The 17,455-nt window shown below is 30.8% G+C and overlaps 1 protein-coding gene across 3 annotated transcripts in view; it reads right to left on the reverse strand.

Moving 5' to 3' along the window:
- Positions 1 to 44: 44 nt before the first annotated feature.
- LOC117182306 (ly6/PLAUR domain-containing protein 6B-like) overlaps positions 45 to 17,455 on the reverse strand; it is a 224,124-nt gene continuing 206,713 nt past the window's right edge. For all 3 annotated transcript variants that reach the window (XM_033375453.1, XM_033375452.1, XM_033375451.1), the window contains exons 4-7: positions 9,558 to 9,598; positions 5,675 to 5,773; positions 374 to 448; positions 45 to 291 (exon numbers count right to left, since the gene is read on the reverse strand). In XM_033375453.1, coding sequence (XP_033231344.1) covers positions 88 to 291; positions 374 to 448; positions 5,675 to 5,773; positions 9,558 to 9,598 — 419 coding nt within the window. In that variant the 3' untranslated portion in view covers positions 45 to 87. The remainder of the gene's footprint in view (positions 292 to 373; positions 449 to 5,674; positions 5,774 to 9,557; positions 9,599 to 17,455) is intronic.

Raw genomic sequence — 17,455 nt, forward strand, 5'->3', positions numbered from 1 at the left:
GCAATAAACTGCAGAGATAAAGTCTCAGCTTTCATGGTTCACTCTAATGAATCCTCTATCTATTGCCTTCATTCTTGGTTTGCCTCTTCAGCAATGATATGCATATATGAGTGTCGCGACGATCCAGAGAAAGCAGCTGGAAAATCGACTGGGACACTCGACCCCGTTCTTGCCGGGTCGCTTCCCGTTGCCCTTCGATTTCGTGCGTCGCTTACGCGAAAAGATAGCATTGGTCGCGTTTGTGGGTGACTCCACGTTGCAGTAGCTCAGATCACAGCAGCTGATACAAATCTGGAACGAAATGACCGAATTTATTCACGCTGGACCATATATCTTAGGATCATGCGATCACGCAAAATTCGATATTTCGTACCCTCTGCGTGTCTACTGGAATACATCCGACGGATGCTGGGCCGCACTCTGCCCTACTCGCGCAACTTTTGCTCACCTGCAACAAAGTAAACAAAAATCCATTCAATACGTAGCTAGGGGCAAGAGTTCAAATATAGAGGTTAAAAATTTCATAACTGACAAGTCAAACGTCAGAGATCGAAGGTCAGGTTTTGAAAGGTCATGATTCAAATATTCAGGAGTCAAGTGTAAGAGGTTGAAGGTCAGATGTTAAACGCAAATTTTTAGAGGTCAGATGCCAATATCCAGAGTTCATGGGTCCGGGATTAAAGGTCAGGGGTTAAAAGTAAAGGGTCAGAGGTTATATGTTATTCGACAGATGTCAAAGGTCGTAGTTTTAAAAGTCAGGGTTTAAGGGGACCATAAGTCAAGAATCATAATGTCGAAGGTCAGCTGATAATTGCAAATGCTTAGAGATCAGATGAAAATTCTTAGAGATCTTATGCCAAGGAACAGAGGTAAAATGTTAAATTGAGGGGTCAGGGGTTATAGGCAAGTACTTACAAGCCACACATGGTCAAAATAACTCGAGTTAGAGGTTGAAGGACATATTTCAGCAGGTCTAGATTAAAGGGGTTATAAGGCGAGGGTCAGAAGTCAAGGTTCTTATGTAAAAGGCTAGGATTCAAATAGTAATAATTCAAGCGCCATAGGTCGACACATTGTGGGAAGAAGTAACTTTTTTTGGTTCAAAATAATGTACAGTCCACAATTTTGTTGCAATTATCGTGAAGTTCCCAAATAAAAGGACTAACATTTAAAAAAATCGAGTTTTTGCTTCGAAAAATCTACAAACACTACAATTTTTAATTAAATTAATTAAAAAATCACAAGATTATGAACTCATTATGAATACTGCTGAAATTATGATAAAGTTCCTAACTAAAAGGACTAACATAGGAAAAACGAATTTTTTAGTCGACAGATCTCCGAATAATGCATTCTACTTCCTCATAGATGAAGCTTTGTGATGATAACATTTTCTTAATTTATTTAATAAAACATACCTCAATTTAAAAATGTCTAATACAATGTTTTAAGCCATTGTCCGGGATTCGGTGTGAGTGCGATGTATTATGGTGTGTGTATATGTGTGTATGTGGGGATGTGTGGATGTCACGCCTTTTTGGGAACACGATAAATTGAAAACAGTTGCAAATAAATTGATGAAATTCGGAGGGCTTATTAATAATATATATTTTATATTTATTGCATTTTTTTAGCATCTTATAATATTTAAAAATCCGGTTTTTATAGTCCAACTTTTTTCATTAACATAATTCAAAGATGATGGGAAATATAAAAGATTCCTTGGTTCGAGGCGAATCGATGGACCTATAATATTAATACATTTTATTAAAGAGTAAGGAAGTTATGGTCGTTAATATTATATTAAAAATCGATTTTCATAGTAAAAATTTTCTCATTATCATAGTTTAAAGTTACTGCGAGAATAGAAAAGATGTGTTGGCTCATAACGAATCGATGGAACTATAATATTGATACATTTTATTGGAGAGTAAGGTAGACATGGTAATGCATAATATTTAATCAACTGTTTTTTTATTGCAAAATTTGTTTCATTAACATAATTTAAAATTTGTTGTAAGAACGGAAAAGATTCCTTGGTTCAAGACGCATCGAAGCTTTTTGATTATAAATTTTCAAATAAAATAAGTCTGCCAATTTTGTAGAAAAAAATCATAAAGCTGGGAAAGGGATAGGGTGCGACAGAACTTTTTCCTTCCCGTTTCCAGTTCGAAAAATTACCTTTTTAAATACAAAATTGAATTTTTCTGATTTGTCATTGTAATTTAAAGATTGTTCATAATAACTTGTAGTACTGTATTTTTTGTAAATTTTTATTTTTAAATTGATCAAAATAAAACTTTAGTTTGTTTTATATTTAAAAAATTACTAATGCTTCCTTTATGAGGGAGGCAATACATTTTCTGACCAGAATCAAAGTGCATGTGAAATGTGCACCATATAATTATAAATACAAAAATAGTAAAAGCACTCGAGATCGAATTCACAGCTTGTTTTTATTAAATTTGTTAAAAAAATATATATAACAACTAATTATGAATGTTGCTCAAAATACATATATTGTTTTTATATGGGTCTATATGAAATATAATGCATTTTGAAGATTTTACATGACATTGCTTTACAAAATTATAATATTTCACAGAAAGCTGCTCCATATTTTCTGCAGATTTGATCGATTTCAGATAAAATACTAAACTTTTCAATTTTAAAAGAGCTTTATCGGATTTTTCACAAACCAAAGAAAGATAGACATTTGCAATTTAGGAAAATGTTTCTACGGATTTTGAGAAATCTTCAATTTTATTTGATTCATACAACCTCTGTACAACCGTAGCTTTTTTTATATTTTCTTCTTCCTGAATTAATAAAAAAATTAATTCGAAGGCCTATGTGCTTCTGTATGCATTCAAATGTTTTAACCGTAGACTTAAAATTCATTAGTAATTAATCAGATTTAAAAAATATAACTATTGCTTCTATCTTTGCTTCCTGAATTAATTATTAAATATAAATCTCTCAATGTAAAATTAGGCTGAATAATATATCTAAAAGGTAAAAAAGAAAAAAACACTTGTAACTTAATAAATACTACACTAATGATTGAAAATGTAGAAAATAAGCAAATTTTTGATTAAAAATGATCTTTTTAATGAAAATATCGGATTTTTGATAAAATCTGCATCATGTTTCTAAAACCTAAAATTACGATGAGCTTCAAAATTAAATTTTTGAAGTTTCTGTGCTCGTAAAGCATGCTGTGATCTAACTTTGAAATTGAATTTTGGATTATGTAGGTCATACGAGGTTGAAACTTTAAGATCCTCAAACTTTGAAACATTTAAATTCATGCTTAATAAGACATTTTCGGTAATTCTGCTTGGTTAAAGTCTATAAAGAATGGCATCTAGCAAGTACATGCAATTTTACGAATTTTGAAATAATGTTTAACTCAGATTTGACCTTTTAACTGTAATTCTTATTAAGAGTTAACATAACAAAAATCTAAAATATTAGATTTGAAGCAGCTATATTTTAAAAATTCCTAAATAAATATTTTTGAACAAGATAAATTGAAGAAGTTGCGAACCATGTTGGTTCAAGTCAGACTTTATTTGTAGAAAGTCAATCGTCATTGGAAATTAATGTCTTGTGCGACAATACCCGCATCAAACCCGCCCACATTAATTATTCCATTCTAAGAAGTCCAGAGCGCATAACAAAGTTTCTAACAGAATCATGAATAAGAGTGATTTATCGTTTAAACTTCGACAGAAATAATCCCTAAGTTACTTATCGAGGTCATCCATTTCGCGTATACATATAAACGGTGTGCCACTGAAGATCTAAAGTTTTGAGTTTGCAATGTTTTGAAAACAATCTCAATTACTATAGATGAACCTGGTTTGGTTGGTCGCTATCACTGAATAATATCGAATCTCATATATTATTTTAATATGGGTCACTAATAATCGCCAGGGTAGTTAAACATGGTCTCATTTTGAGTCATTCACTTAAAAGTAATTAAAATATAGCACAATTTATTATTTTCAAAGTAATTTAATGGAAAGTAATTTGTTTAAATTCCTCCTTCTAAAAGTTTCATTCTTTTTGTGTATCATTGTGTCTTTTTTCATCCTAATTTTCTTTTAAAGAACTGCACTCTTTTCTAGCGTGGTTTGTCATTTCACTGTATAACTTTGTACACCAATTCTACCATTTTTGATCTTTCATCTCGTTTATAATTTTTTTCGCTATTCTGATTTACAGGATTTTTCCCTCTTATTTCCCGTTTTATCACTTTACTGCATTCCTTTTTTAAAAATTGTATCATCATTTTATATCCTATTCATTTTCTTAATAATAGAGTTTGACTGAAATTTATAGCAATCTTAAAAAAAGTAGAAAATACGAAAACCTGAGACATACTTAGAATATACCAAGACAAAAATAAATAAACAGAGATACATTTAAAAAAAGAATAGGAGAGAAATGGGTAGAATTTTATTGAAATGGATAAAATTGGATAGATTAAAATAGATTTGAAAAGATAGGACATTAATGTATATCTCTCTGGAAGGTAAGGATAGGATATGATAGAATATACTTAATTGGATAGGTATTGAATAAGAAGGGTTTGAAATGGATAGAATTATATCAGTTGATGAGGGAGGCCCCCAAAAAGATTACGATTTCTTACTTGTGGAGGAGGGGGGTCTGCAATATGTATTTTAAGTAAGTTTTCTCTCTCTAATTATTCTTTTAAAATATTCTAATTCAAAGCTGCTCTGCCTTGAAATCCTATAAATTTCGTGGGTAACGGGGTGATGGGCTAAAGTCTCTAACCCCTTAAAATCTCTTAAAAACATCTGAAAATTCTTTAAGATTGTGTAAAATATTTTGAAAACCGCGAAACAGCTTTAAACTATCAAAATCATATAAAAATCACTTATAATCATTAAAATCGGTTAAAATCTTTGAAATTCCGTAAAATATTTCGAAGTATTACGAGATCCCTTGAAATATTTCAAATTTCTTCGAAATTCATGGAAATATTACCAAACCTTTGAAAATAGAATATTTTAGAATATTTTAAAATCTCTTTAAATACTGTAAAATCTGTTTAATTCTTATAAAATTCCTTTAAATCCCTTAAAATCGTTCAAATCTGTTAAAATCGTTTAAAATTGCATTAAATCATTTATAAACTTTCGAAATCCCTTCACATTTTTTGAGATTCTATCAAATCTTTTAAAATACTTGAAATCGCTTAAAATCTTCAAAATATCACAGAGTCCTTTAAAATCTCTCAGATTGGTTAAAATCTTAAAAATTCTGTGAAATAATATGAGATCCCTCGAAATCTTTTAAACTTATGTAAAATTAATTGAATTCTTTGGAATCCGTGGGAATTTTTCCGAATCTCTTAAGATATCTCTTATGATACATTAAAATCGTTTAAAAGCCAATTAAATTAACTGAAATCCATTAAAGTCCTTCATGATACTACCACAAATTCCTGTTCCTTTTTCTTTAACGGTGTAACGCAAAAATAATAAGACAAATTTTACTCACAAATTGCAAAATTTCCTTTTAAAAATCACAGAAAAAGTGGAACAAATATACCCTCTTTACCGTATCTAATTTTTCCTACAGAAAAATGTAAGTGTTAGGTTAAGAGTTGGATAGGACGTAAAAAAGAAAAGATGCTTGCCAAGACGCTGTTCCCGCGGCTATCCAGGATGTGCAGAGATCGGCAGAAATCCCTGCCACCCGCCGGACATGGGGTGTCTATCGCCCACTCGTTGCACATCTGTTAGAAGAAGAAAAAAACTGTTAGTAATAAATTTTGTGAGAGATTTTAGCTTGCAAGAAGAAACTATGGGAAAAAATGTAAAAGTACCAAGTGTTCCATAATTTAATATTCGTCTAGCATAAATGTGAACGTTTCGTAAGGTATGATATCATTTTAAAGTTTTCTTTATAACTCTAAAATTTTAAGTTGTGTTTCAAATTGAATTGGGTCATATTCTAACAAAGATTTTTTTAAATTCGAGAGGAGCCAAAGTGTATTCTGTACAGGGTTTGATAGCTGATTAAATATTGATCTGTACTACTGAAATCCTGATTTATTAACGCTTTGCTGACTACACGTTGATCTGTACTACTGAAAAGCTCCCCTTATAATCTTATATCTCCACCGTCCCATTGACTGACTGAATGTTGACCTGCATTACTGAGACCCACATCCCGTGGCGCTCTTCCACTTGATTAATTACATGTTGACCCTTTAAGGAATTTCATTCTATTTTACCCTTCCCCTTTCCCTTGGTCTTTTCCTAACCGCTGTAATTAAAATTGTGGAATTGCTAATAATAAGGGCTTAATTTTTTCCGGTAGATTAGAATATTAACACTGAAAAACTAAGAATAAAATTTGTTGCAGGAAATGTTTTAGAGCGATAAAGTTTTGTTTAGCCAACTTCGCGTCTTTCAAAATGTATGTGTTTGTCAAGGAAAAACAAAAGAAAGTTTAACCAATATTTGTGAAAGTTTATCCTGTGAAGTTAATTTTTGTTGCAGAGAATCTTACGTCGGAAATCGATGCAAAGTTTAGCTTCTGTTTTTTCACTTTCTTTTAAAAAAATGTAGAATATATATGATAATTTTTTCTAGGATTAATATCCTATGATACAAATGTTTTCTAAATTCTCGAGGTTATGATGCACCAATTAGAAAAATTTTCAACAAATTTGACATACTTGACAACTATGTACAATAGGGTGGTCCAAAAATGCATGGCAACATTTTTTTGCATGCTAGAAGGCCACGATCCCCCCCCCCCATTTTATTCCAAATCCGAAAAAAGAAACTCCCTAATTTTTAATTTTTTAATTTTCACAGGTGCCGGTTTTGACTTGAAGTTTCCTATGTAAAATGCATGGGGAAAAATCACTTTTTTGAGTTTTAAGAATAATTTTTTAGGGTTTAAAAAAATATGACGGGAAAACCCCCACGGGTACCTGAAAACTACCCTTAAAACCAAAAATGTCAATTTTTCATGAAATCAACCTTTTGAAGACTGTATTCTTGCATTTTTTACTTAAAATCATTAATATTGGTCTAGTGGAGTATTTATTATCTTTGGTTAATTAATTTTCAATTATTTAAACAAATCGAATTTGTTAAAATATTTTTTTGCTCGAAAATTCGTTTTTCCCCCTAAAAATGATTACTATTAGTCTAGTAGAATATTCATTAACATTGGTTAATTAATGTTTTATTATTTAAACAAATGGGATTCGTTTAAACAATTTTTTTCGAAATTTCGTCATTTTTCCTTAAAAATTATTACTATTGGTCTAGTGGAATATTTATTAGCCTTAGTTAATTAATTTTCAATTCTTTAGACAAATGGAATTGCTGTAAATAAATTTTTTATTAAAAATAATTAACATTTCTTCAGTGGAATATTGATCAACATTGTTTGATTAATTTTATTTAAAAAAAATTGTTTAATAAAAATTATTACTTAAATATTACTGATAAATTAATTATTATAAAATTAATTATTAATTAGCTGTCAATTATTACTGATAAATATTCCACTAGACCAACAGTAATAATTTTTATTTTTAAAAAATCGAATCGAAATTATTTAAACAAATTCCTTTTGTTTAAATAATTGAAGATGAATGAACGAATGCTAATAAATATTAAACTAGACCAATAGCAATTATTTTTAGGGAAAAAACGATTTTAAAAAAATTTAAACAAATTCTATTTGTTTAAACAATTCAAAATTAATGAACCAATGTTATTAAATATTCCACTAGATTGATAGTAATAATCTCAAGGGAAAAAAATATATTTTTGAAAAAAATATTTAAAGAAGTTCCATTTGTTTAAATAATTAAAAATTAATTAGCCAATGATAATAAATATTCCATTAGACCAATATTAATAATTTTAAGTAAAAAAAGACCGGAATACAGTGCTCAAAATGTCGATTTCATGAAGAATTGACATTTTTTTATTTGAGGGTAGTTCTCAGGTACTCGTGGGGGTGTGTTAGGGGTGTCAAACTCATATATATGATACATAAAATTCTTCGTTGGATCATTCTCTACAGGCTCCCATATTTTCCCGTCACATTTTTTTAAACTCTAAAAAGTGATTTCAAAAACTCAAAAAAGTTATTCTTCCCCATGCATTTTACATTGGACACTTTAAGTCAAAACCGACACCCCTTAAAATCGAAAAATAAAAAAAATTAGGGAATTCCTTTTTTTGGATTTGGACTGAAATTGGGGGGATCGTTGACCTCTAAAAAGTAAAAGCCTTTTTGAGCCACCCTAATGTACAATCTACAATATACAATTCATACTTTTTAAATTTCCATTAACTAGTAATAAGAACTACGCTTTGAATAGAAATCGGATTCGAGTCGAAACATGTCAGCAATATTTAAATAAAAACATTTCAAAAAACGGAAAAGGTCTTCACTGCATTAATTTTATAAGAGCTGAATGTTTTGATTTATTTAATTCTCATTAATTATAGTTAATAATCGTGAAATGTAAACATTACTAACTCTTCTATTTTGCACCTTTTATGCGATAGTTCTAAAATTTGCCGTTTTAAAGGTTTTAATTCTTCGTATAAAATGCTATTTAAATTTTCAAAAGGCTGTAAAGTGTAACGGAACATAAACAGAGTCCATTTAAAATCAGGCACTCTTTTAATTCAAATTCGTAAAATATAACGAAATATGATTCTAATGAAGAAAACACATATTTTTTCGCAACTCATATTTATTTAAATATTTGCAGGCCTCGGATTCGTTTAATAAATTTAAAATGAAATATCTGGAAAAATCCTTACTTTTCTTAAATCCCTACAATCTTTAGGTATTCCATATAAACGTAGGGAATCTTTTAATTTCTTCTGAATTCTTTCGAACCCCTAAAACACGGTAAAATTGCTTGATAATTTCGAAATCTTTTCAATCTTCTGAAATCCTTAGAAAGCATTCAAAATTACTTTAAAATCCTTTAAAATAAGTTAAATCTCCTAGATCTGGTAAAATCCCTAGAAACCTTTTAAAATCCTTAAGAACCTTTTGTTAAAATAAAATAAACCAATAATTTTCAAACATCTAAGCACAGATTTGTTTAAAATTTGAAAATCTTTGATTAAAAAAAACTTTCTACCATCCATTTTTATCAAAAAATGCCAGCCAAATCCTGCACATGATCGCGGCGATTTATGATTAATTTTTAAAAAAATCTTCGGAATAACCCAATTGCAAAATTGATTCCTTTAGTTGGTACATTATCATTGTATAAATTGACTACAAAGCACTTAGATAAGGGAATGACGTGCCTCGTGTAAAATTGAATCTGAACTCCTAGGAGTTGAATAGTGGCGGAAAAAGACAAAGAACGCTGTACTGAAGGGTAAATGATATGGTGTGGGAATACATGTGTTTGTGTAGAAAAGAGAAAATGGCTGTAAGAGTTCGTATGAGGTTGTCTGGTCGAAACACGATAGGGGCATTACGTACTCTTAAGTACTGTTTAATAGACTCGTCGATACCTGGTTATCGCTGACGTTGACGCAAGTGTAGCACGTTAGACCTGTATGACAGAAAAGAAGAGAATGAAAGACAAGAGCTGAAAGTACACTCCTTTAAATCCACAATGCATGCTTCGAAAAATAAAAAGAAAGCATAATAACTCTGAAAAAAGTGATAAAACTGTTTATGTAACGCATACATGATTTACGCGTTTTATAAGCGCCATTCAAAGAAATGTCCTCTGTCTCAACAGGAATCATTTTGCAGAAAAATTTTTCTTATGTGTCTACCGTCACCTAATGATGCAGCCAAATAATCATATTTGTGTAAAAAACATATTCACGTCGTTCAAAACAAAACAGGCAAGACGACGATGCTTTCTTTTCAAGACAACGGACAGCGGACACCGAATGCGCATACGCGGTGTGGTGCAGAGTACGATATTATGCGCATACGCGGGAATCAATTATGATCATCTGATGATCAAATTTGTACTTCGCACCACATGCGCATTCGCTGTTACCCCAATAAAATTATGGAAAGCGTCCACCGAACCTCACATATAAGACGTGATAAGCTTTTAAATCATAACCTGCCCAGGGACATGATCTAATATAGCGTACAAATTTTCACGACTTTTCGTGCAGTGGTTCAGAAGTTATAAGAGAACAAACATCCAGATTTTTGCATTTGTATATATTGATATCGTAAACATTAAAGCGGAAAATGCCTTTTTACCTTCGCGTGCTTTGCAAAACTGACGCTTGAAAAAAAGACTGTTTCCCTCTTAGGTACGCAATATACTTATGTAACGCAGGTATGATTTATATTTTTTATCAGCGTCTTTTTAGTTTTAAAAGTAGCCGTTAACAGATCAGCAGCAGAAATAGGGAGCATGCATGTATGCAGTAAAAAAGTGAGTCCATAATACTCCTAGAAGTGATATGGGCTCATAATCGTACTCTGCACATACGAATTCGCTATCGCCCGTGTATGATTATGGCTGCGTCCAACTAAACTCAAATGCGAGTCTTGATAAACTTGTGAATCATACCTTTGTTACATGATGTATCGTATGTATCAAGGAGGCAAATGTCTTTTTAATCTCGCGTGTTCACGATACTCGAGTTCGACTGACGTTCGTCTACGAATCTTTATTGCAAACTCACGCTCAGGCAAAAAGGTTGAGTTGGTCTCCTAGGTACTCAATGCATTATTAAGATGTTGCGCATGTTAGGAAACCTCAAACGGATTAAAAAGAGTTTTTACATATCAGGCAGTCATTTTATCTTATTGAAGAATTCTGGTCCTTGTAAAAAAAATATTTTAAAGAAGTTCAAAATTATGACTCTAGCGTGAACATTTAAAAAAATCCTTTTATAATTTGGATTTTTAGTGATTCATTTGATTTTGCCTACATAATTTTAATACTGCTTACCCTTATATTAAATTTTAAATTCTTCAGAAAAACCAATATTACTAATGTTTATGACTATGTTCCAAATATAAGACTTTTTGAAAATCTTTTTCTTAAATCTACTTATGCTTTCCTGAATTCTGCTGTTATAATTATACAGCTAAAATATAAAATTTTCAAAGATAAAATTGTTCAATTTTTGTAAAAATGTGCAGATCTTGAAATTTTGAAAATTCATTTTGAAGGTTTTCTTTTATATTTTAAGAATTTGTAAAATAAAAATTTCACATGGAACGCTCTTGCTGAAATTTTTAGGGTTTCTTAACCCCGGGCCGAAATCCTTATAGTTACGGTCGGTTGTCCCATAGTCGGACTAAACAGTTTTCGTGGAAAAATTTGTTTAAAGCTTAAAATTTTAATCCTATTTGAGCATTTTTCAATAATAAAAATTAACGAAATGTCAAAAAGTTCTGTGAGAATCCATTTTTGAATTCATTTTTAGCTGACAATAAAATTGACATTGAAAACTTTTTTTTGTTATAAACGATCTAATTTTGTTGCGACTACTTATATTAACGTAAAACATCATGACATTTTATATTATATTTATTATATTATTATATATTATATATTATTATATTCATCTGTATTATATTATATTTAGCAGGTTAAGATATTAAGAAAATTTGGTTTATTTTTATATTGATAAATTAATTAGTGAAAGTGCCATTTGAAGATTTAAAGAACTTGAAGACTATCTTTTAATTTATTCATTGAGGATACATGTAAGAAAATGGTTAATTACTCCTTCTTAAATACAAAATAGCTGTTCATCTTATAAACAAATTTAAGAAACAAATGCATATGGTAGTCAATTCAAACTATGAAGATTTCATTTCTGAAACGAAATTGATCAAAACTTTGTCAGCAAGAAATAATATGTACGATTTTTTAATAACTGGTAAAAATAGTTATTTGTTCTGACTTCCGGTCATTGGTGGAAGTTTTGTGGTTCGATTCCCAATGGAGTGAAGAAAGAGTAAGATCTGTTTTTTAAAGAAATAATTTTAATTTTAATTTGAAATACTATTTTCCATCTACTCTGATTAGACGTTATGGATTTTCTGTTATTGAAGATTCTTAACTTAATCGATATTGTGTAGATTTTCTGTCTTCATGGTTTGGAGGAATATCTATGGTCAGTAAAGTACCATCTCTGATGATATAACAGATTCCTTTAAAAAATAATTACTTGTAGCATTAACACCTAGCTACAAATTAGCGTTATTTTCTTGAATTAAGAGTTCTTATTCTGATCCCTCTAATAGCTTAATTGGAAAAGCACCGGACCGGAAATCAGAAGTTTTGTGGTTCGATTCCCAGTGGAGTGAAGAAAGAGTAGGATCTTTTTTTCAAGAAATAATTTTAATTTTAACCTTTAAAGCATTTCGAAAGAAATTTGTAATTATCGATGCTGCGAATTATTCATTACATGAATCTAAGAGAGATGTTATAATTTTACTGAGTTAATGCTACTGTTTACAGTTAAACCGAAAGGGTCTGATTTTCTCGAATGTTAATATATTTTTAGCATCATTTTTAAGTTATCTACAATTTTTGAATCTCATAATTATATTATAAATATAAGTTTTTTTTTTAAAACAAAATATCTCCGTTGAGATACATGATATATAATCTCAAAATGAAAACTGTTTGCTTTGAGCAATATAATGTAAAAATGTGCAGTTTCTTTTTATAATGAAAAATTGTTTAATTTTAAGTGACCTAAATTAAATATTTGGATTTTATATATTAAATTTAAATTTAATATTTAAAACACCAGTATATTGTCAGACTTTCAATTAAAAATTATTCATTCTGGAAGCATCCTTTTTCTGCAAATGCTTAAATATAAAAAATTACCTCTTTTTAAAATTGAAAGTTAAATTGGATCTTGCTTAACTTTAAATAATAAATTGAAATTATTTCCTTGTACATATGGAAGGTCTGTCTTATAAGTAGCAGGGATGACGTTCTGTAGCTCAGGCGGAGCAATCGAGGGAGTTTTTTACGGACAGAATGGATGGAGGGGGGTGTCCGGAACCGAATGCATGCTAGAACAGTCGCCTTCGAGCATTTGCGGGGCAAATATCGGGCGAGGAATAATATCTTGTTAAAGGCTTCCGTCAATACAAGCAATCGAAGGGTTTACGGTGAGGAGCACGGAGAAAAACGGATGATCAAGGTTATATGGTCAAAATTTAGAGATGCAGCAAGTCTTTCTACAGGGATGAACGGTCCTTTCAAATGTTTTTCGACATGGTTAAAAAGACTCTTATTTTATCGCCAGTCTGACTTTTATAAGAACATCAGACTCACTATCAGGGATAACTAAGGTATGCTTTTCGGGATGGTCAATACGCACATATTGTTTCCACTCATTTCGACCATCTACGAAGGAGCAAATAAGCCACTGCTTATGGTCAATTGCTGGATTTTTGCGTGTTAATCATGCGCGTGAAAATTTAAAGGGTATCGCTAATTGGCTCCAATTAGCATAACGGACTCGTAGACCGCGTGGTGATATCTGTTTAAAAAAGAAAAAAAGTTTTTACCAACGATTCCGGTGTAATGTGAGCGCAATTATTGAGGATTCATTGAAAATATCTTATTCTGTAAGTCCCCTTTTTGAGTACGTATTTGTAATGTTTATATTTTCCATAAGTAATGTAAGATTTAAGAAATTTAATTCTAATTTTTTTGAGGTTAATGTAAGTTTAAAATAGATTATAATTATTTCAGTAACCACTGTTAATTCTAGAATCAATCGATTTAGGATAAACTTGAATTGTATTCATTAATTTAAAACTGAATCTTTATTTTTCAGTTCTGACATCAACTCCTGAGATTTATGGAAAGACAAATGACAGGGGCAGGGTCAATGCACTTAAATGTTTGAGATAATCGAATCGACCATCAAATACGACCCAGTCGAATGTCTGAGAAAATCAGATCGAGTCAGCCAGCTTGAGATGACCGAGACGACTTTCTGAGATTGTCGATTTGGACCTCTTGATTTCGCCTTCTAGAGATAGTCGCTTTAGCCATATTCAAGAGCTGTCCAATAGTCGACCCTGCAATATGGTCTGTCTGCATATTTATGTGGCCAAACAGACCTTTCGTTTTTTTCCGTGAGGGGTGGTGCGGGATGTCAGGAGTCGCAAACAGCACTGCGCGGTGAAGTTTCGTGTTAAACTTAGAATATTCTGCAACCAAGATTTTCACCATGATTCAAAAGGGGTACAGAGAGAATGCAATGAGCAGATCAGCTGTTTTTAACTGGCGCTGCTCGAGCGGACGCTTCATTATGAGCGCGTGACGTAATGCTACAAACAGGGTTGGCTTCTTGCGCAATATTTACTCCGAAAATACACGGAGGCAACTGTTCAAGCATGTATTTGGTTTCTGATATCCCCCACCACCCATCCTGCCCATAAAAACTCCACCTATTTCTCCGTTTGGGCTATAGAAAGTCAGTCCTAATACTTAATGTATAGATCCTGTAAATGCTTATAAATTAAGAACTCATGAATCTAATTTTTCAGATTTGACATTTAAATTTAATTGACATTAAATTTAAATTTGAAAGTTAAATTGTGTTGCATGTAAAATTTCCCGCTGTTAAAGTTTACATGCTATTTGGCGAATAGGAAAACGGCAAAGTATCAGTGAATTCAAGCTATAGATCGGGCACCAGATTTAAAACAATCACAGAAAAAACAAATGTTAAAATTTGTCGCATGTAAGACTTGCAACGTTTAAAAATTAAACATATTTCGGCGAAAGTTTCACCGAGGTTAGGAGAATTGTTCTCATATCGTATATTGCGTCACGCTGAAAGTAACAAATTGCAGTAAAACATGTAGGATCAGCAACAGAAAACAAGAAAAAAATTTGTTCTTACTGATATATCTCCTTCCAAAATAAATTACACTATTTTAGATGAATTAGAACTAATTTAATGCCATTTAGCAAAAGCGCAAAAAGTAACTGACAGATAGGAATCCCCATTTCTCTTCAATTTAATGAAGTTAAACGACAATAGATAGCGCTAGCGTCGTAATTCTCGCTATACCTCGAATAAAAATAGAGAGATTATAAGGCGAAAGATTATCCAGGCAAGGTTAAAAGTCGGAAATTATCTTCGATTGATGTAAAGTTTATCTGAAAAGGTTATTTATAAACTAGAGTGCTGGAAGAGTTGATACATTTTTTTATTCGATTCTGTTTCGTGATAAAAATATAATAATTTTAGAATTAGGCAGAATTCTTTGAAGAACGCATATACTTTCTCTTTGTGTTACATAAAGAGGGAATTTACAATGATATCATTGGCTTATATATTCTCTTTAGAAGTACTGCCTCATATAAGTAAAAATGCATGCTTGCATTATTGACGATACCAGAAATTCTAAAAGTAAAATTCTAAAGTATGAATACAACTCTTTCTCTATGTCTTCTTGGTAGAAAAGAATTTCTGGTTGAAAGAAAAGAAAGAAAGAAGAGTCTACATGAAATATGTATTCAATTCACGAGACCTTTAATAATCTTTCAATTCCCCAAAGAGCGATTCATAACTTCATATGAGAATTCAAGAAAATTTATTGCTAAATGCTTTTATAATTTTCAAAAAGCTTTCAATGGAAGCGTTCTTGAAAAATTTAAAAACACCCAAATTTGACAGTTTCTCGTAACCTACTTTATGTAACATATAGACTGTGACCTTAATAATTTTGTAAAATACAAGAAAATTCTGAAAAAAGTAAGTTATTAAACTTTTAAGAATTTAAAATGTAACTAACTCTGCGCAAAAGTTTGAAGAGTCTGATATTATAAGGTTTTTCAAGAAAGATTATATTTAAAAGGATTCCAATATTCTATTATATATTTAACCATTCAAGATATTTCATATGAATAAAAATGCAATATTCGTAAAAAAATAATATTTTAAAAGTCGTGAAGATGAAATGATAAAAACTTGGTCGAAAAGTGTCAATTCACTGGATGCAAGATTTGATGAAAATCGTAAACTCTCTTGAGCTTTTCTTTAAAAGGGAGAAAGCAACTGAAAGAAACAATACTCAATTTCCTCAACACCTATCCATTTATTGTGGGAATTCGGGAGTGCGCACTTCTATTTTCTTTTCTTTCAACGTCAAAACTCGAGAAGGTATTCAATATCTATTTTTCACAACCTGGTCCTTGCGTATCAAGCAAAAATTTCTCTTTCGTCTCTCCATCCACGAGTGATACACGAGATGGGTAGTAAACTCTTTTCAGGTTTTCATAGCTTTAAAACTGCTGAAAAGGCTCTCTTTTTTGCGCGATGTTACAGCTCTTTAAACTTTAAAATGATGAAAGATGGCGTGAAAAAGGTGCTGAAGAAAACATCTTGAGAAGTCTTCACTTTTTAAAAATGATGAAAATGATTTTAAATACTAAGGCAAAAATTTCAAATATTATGAAAAGTATTTGTAATAATATTTCAACATTTTGGAAAGTCAGGAGTATTGAACTTAAGAGGCATATTCAAATTCTGTGCAGATGGCACTGTGTCAGGTGCATGACTATAGTAGAATACGCTCTGATAATTCCCAGGCATTGAGAATATATCAGATTGCAAGAGAGATGCTGTAAGCCTTTCCATTTTTGAAATTTGGTTCTTCATCCTTAAAAAATCAACATGGTGTTTTCTAAGGGGTTATGCTAACCAAAAGGGAAGTGTTAAATGAAAACCCGGCAGTATTTAATATCGATTTCAGATGTGTTAAATTTGATTGTTATTGCAACAATAAATAATAAATAACTAAAGATTAATTTTATTAATAAATACATATTATAACAAGAATTTGAAATGCATTAAAAAATATAATTTGTTATTAATACTGTTTAGATACACAGACGACTTCAAAATACAGTTTAAAACGTACATCTCTGATTAGAATCGGATTATATGTCAAGTAATATTTAAGAACGTGGATAAATTGTTTTCACATATAATAAAGAAAGAATTATAATATTATTATCACGCATGATATTGTCAAAATATATCTATCAATTCTGCAAAAGTTCAGGCGGGTAGTGTTAAAATTTCCTTAGAAAATACTTCAAGAATAAAATTAAAGGAAAGGGGAGTAGTTTTAGCTATAAATTAGTTGTCATTGATAACAAGGCATAAATCACAATGCAAAAATCTTAAAAGTAAAATAAAGTACTCTGTATCTGACCGACACTGTTTTAATAAGGTAGGGTAGCCCTGAACACACATGATTTTAAATAAACTGTAGTTTCTCAATTTTAAATAAATATTTTTATCTTTGAAAATTGTCTTGAAATGTGATTTAAAAAAAAGAGACGAGATGTAATGTCATCAATTACATAGCTTATATTCGGCGGCTTTATGACGTGGAAAATGTGAATATATTGTATTGAAATCTTATG

The sequence above is a fragment of the Belonocnema kinseyi genome, chromosome 10 (assembly GCF_010883055.1).
Source record: "Belonocnema kinseyi isolate 2016_QV_RU_SX_M_011 chromosome 10, B_treatae_v1, whole genome shotgun sequence".
NCBI lineage: Eukaryota > Metazoa > Arthropoda > Insecta > Hymenoptera > Cynipidae > Belonocnema > Belonocnema kinseyi.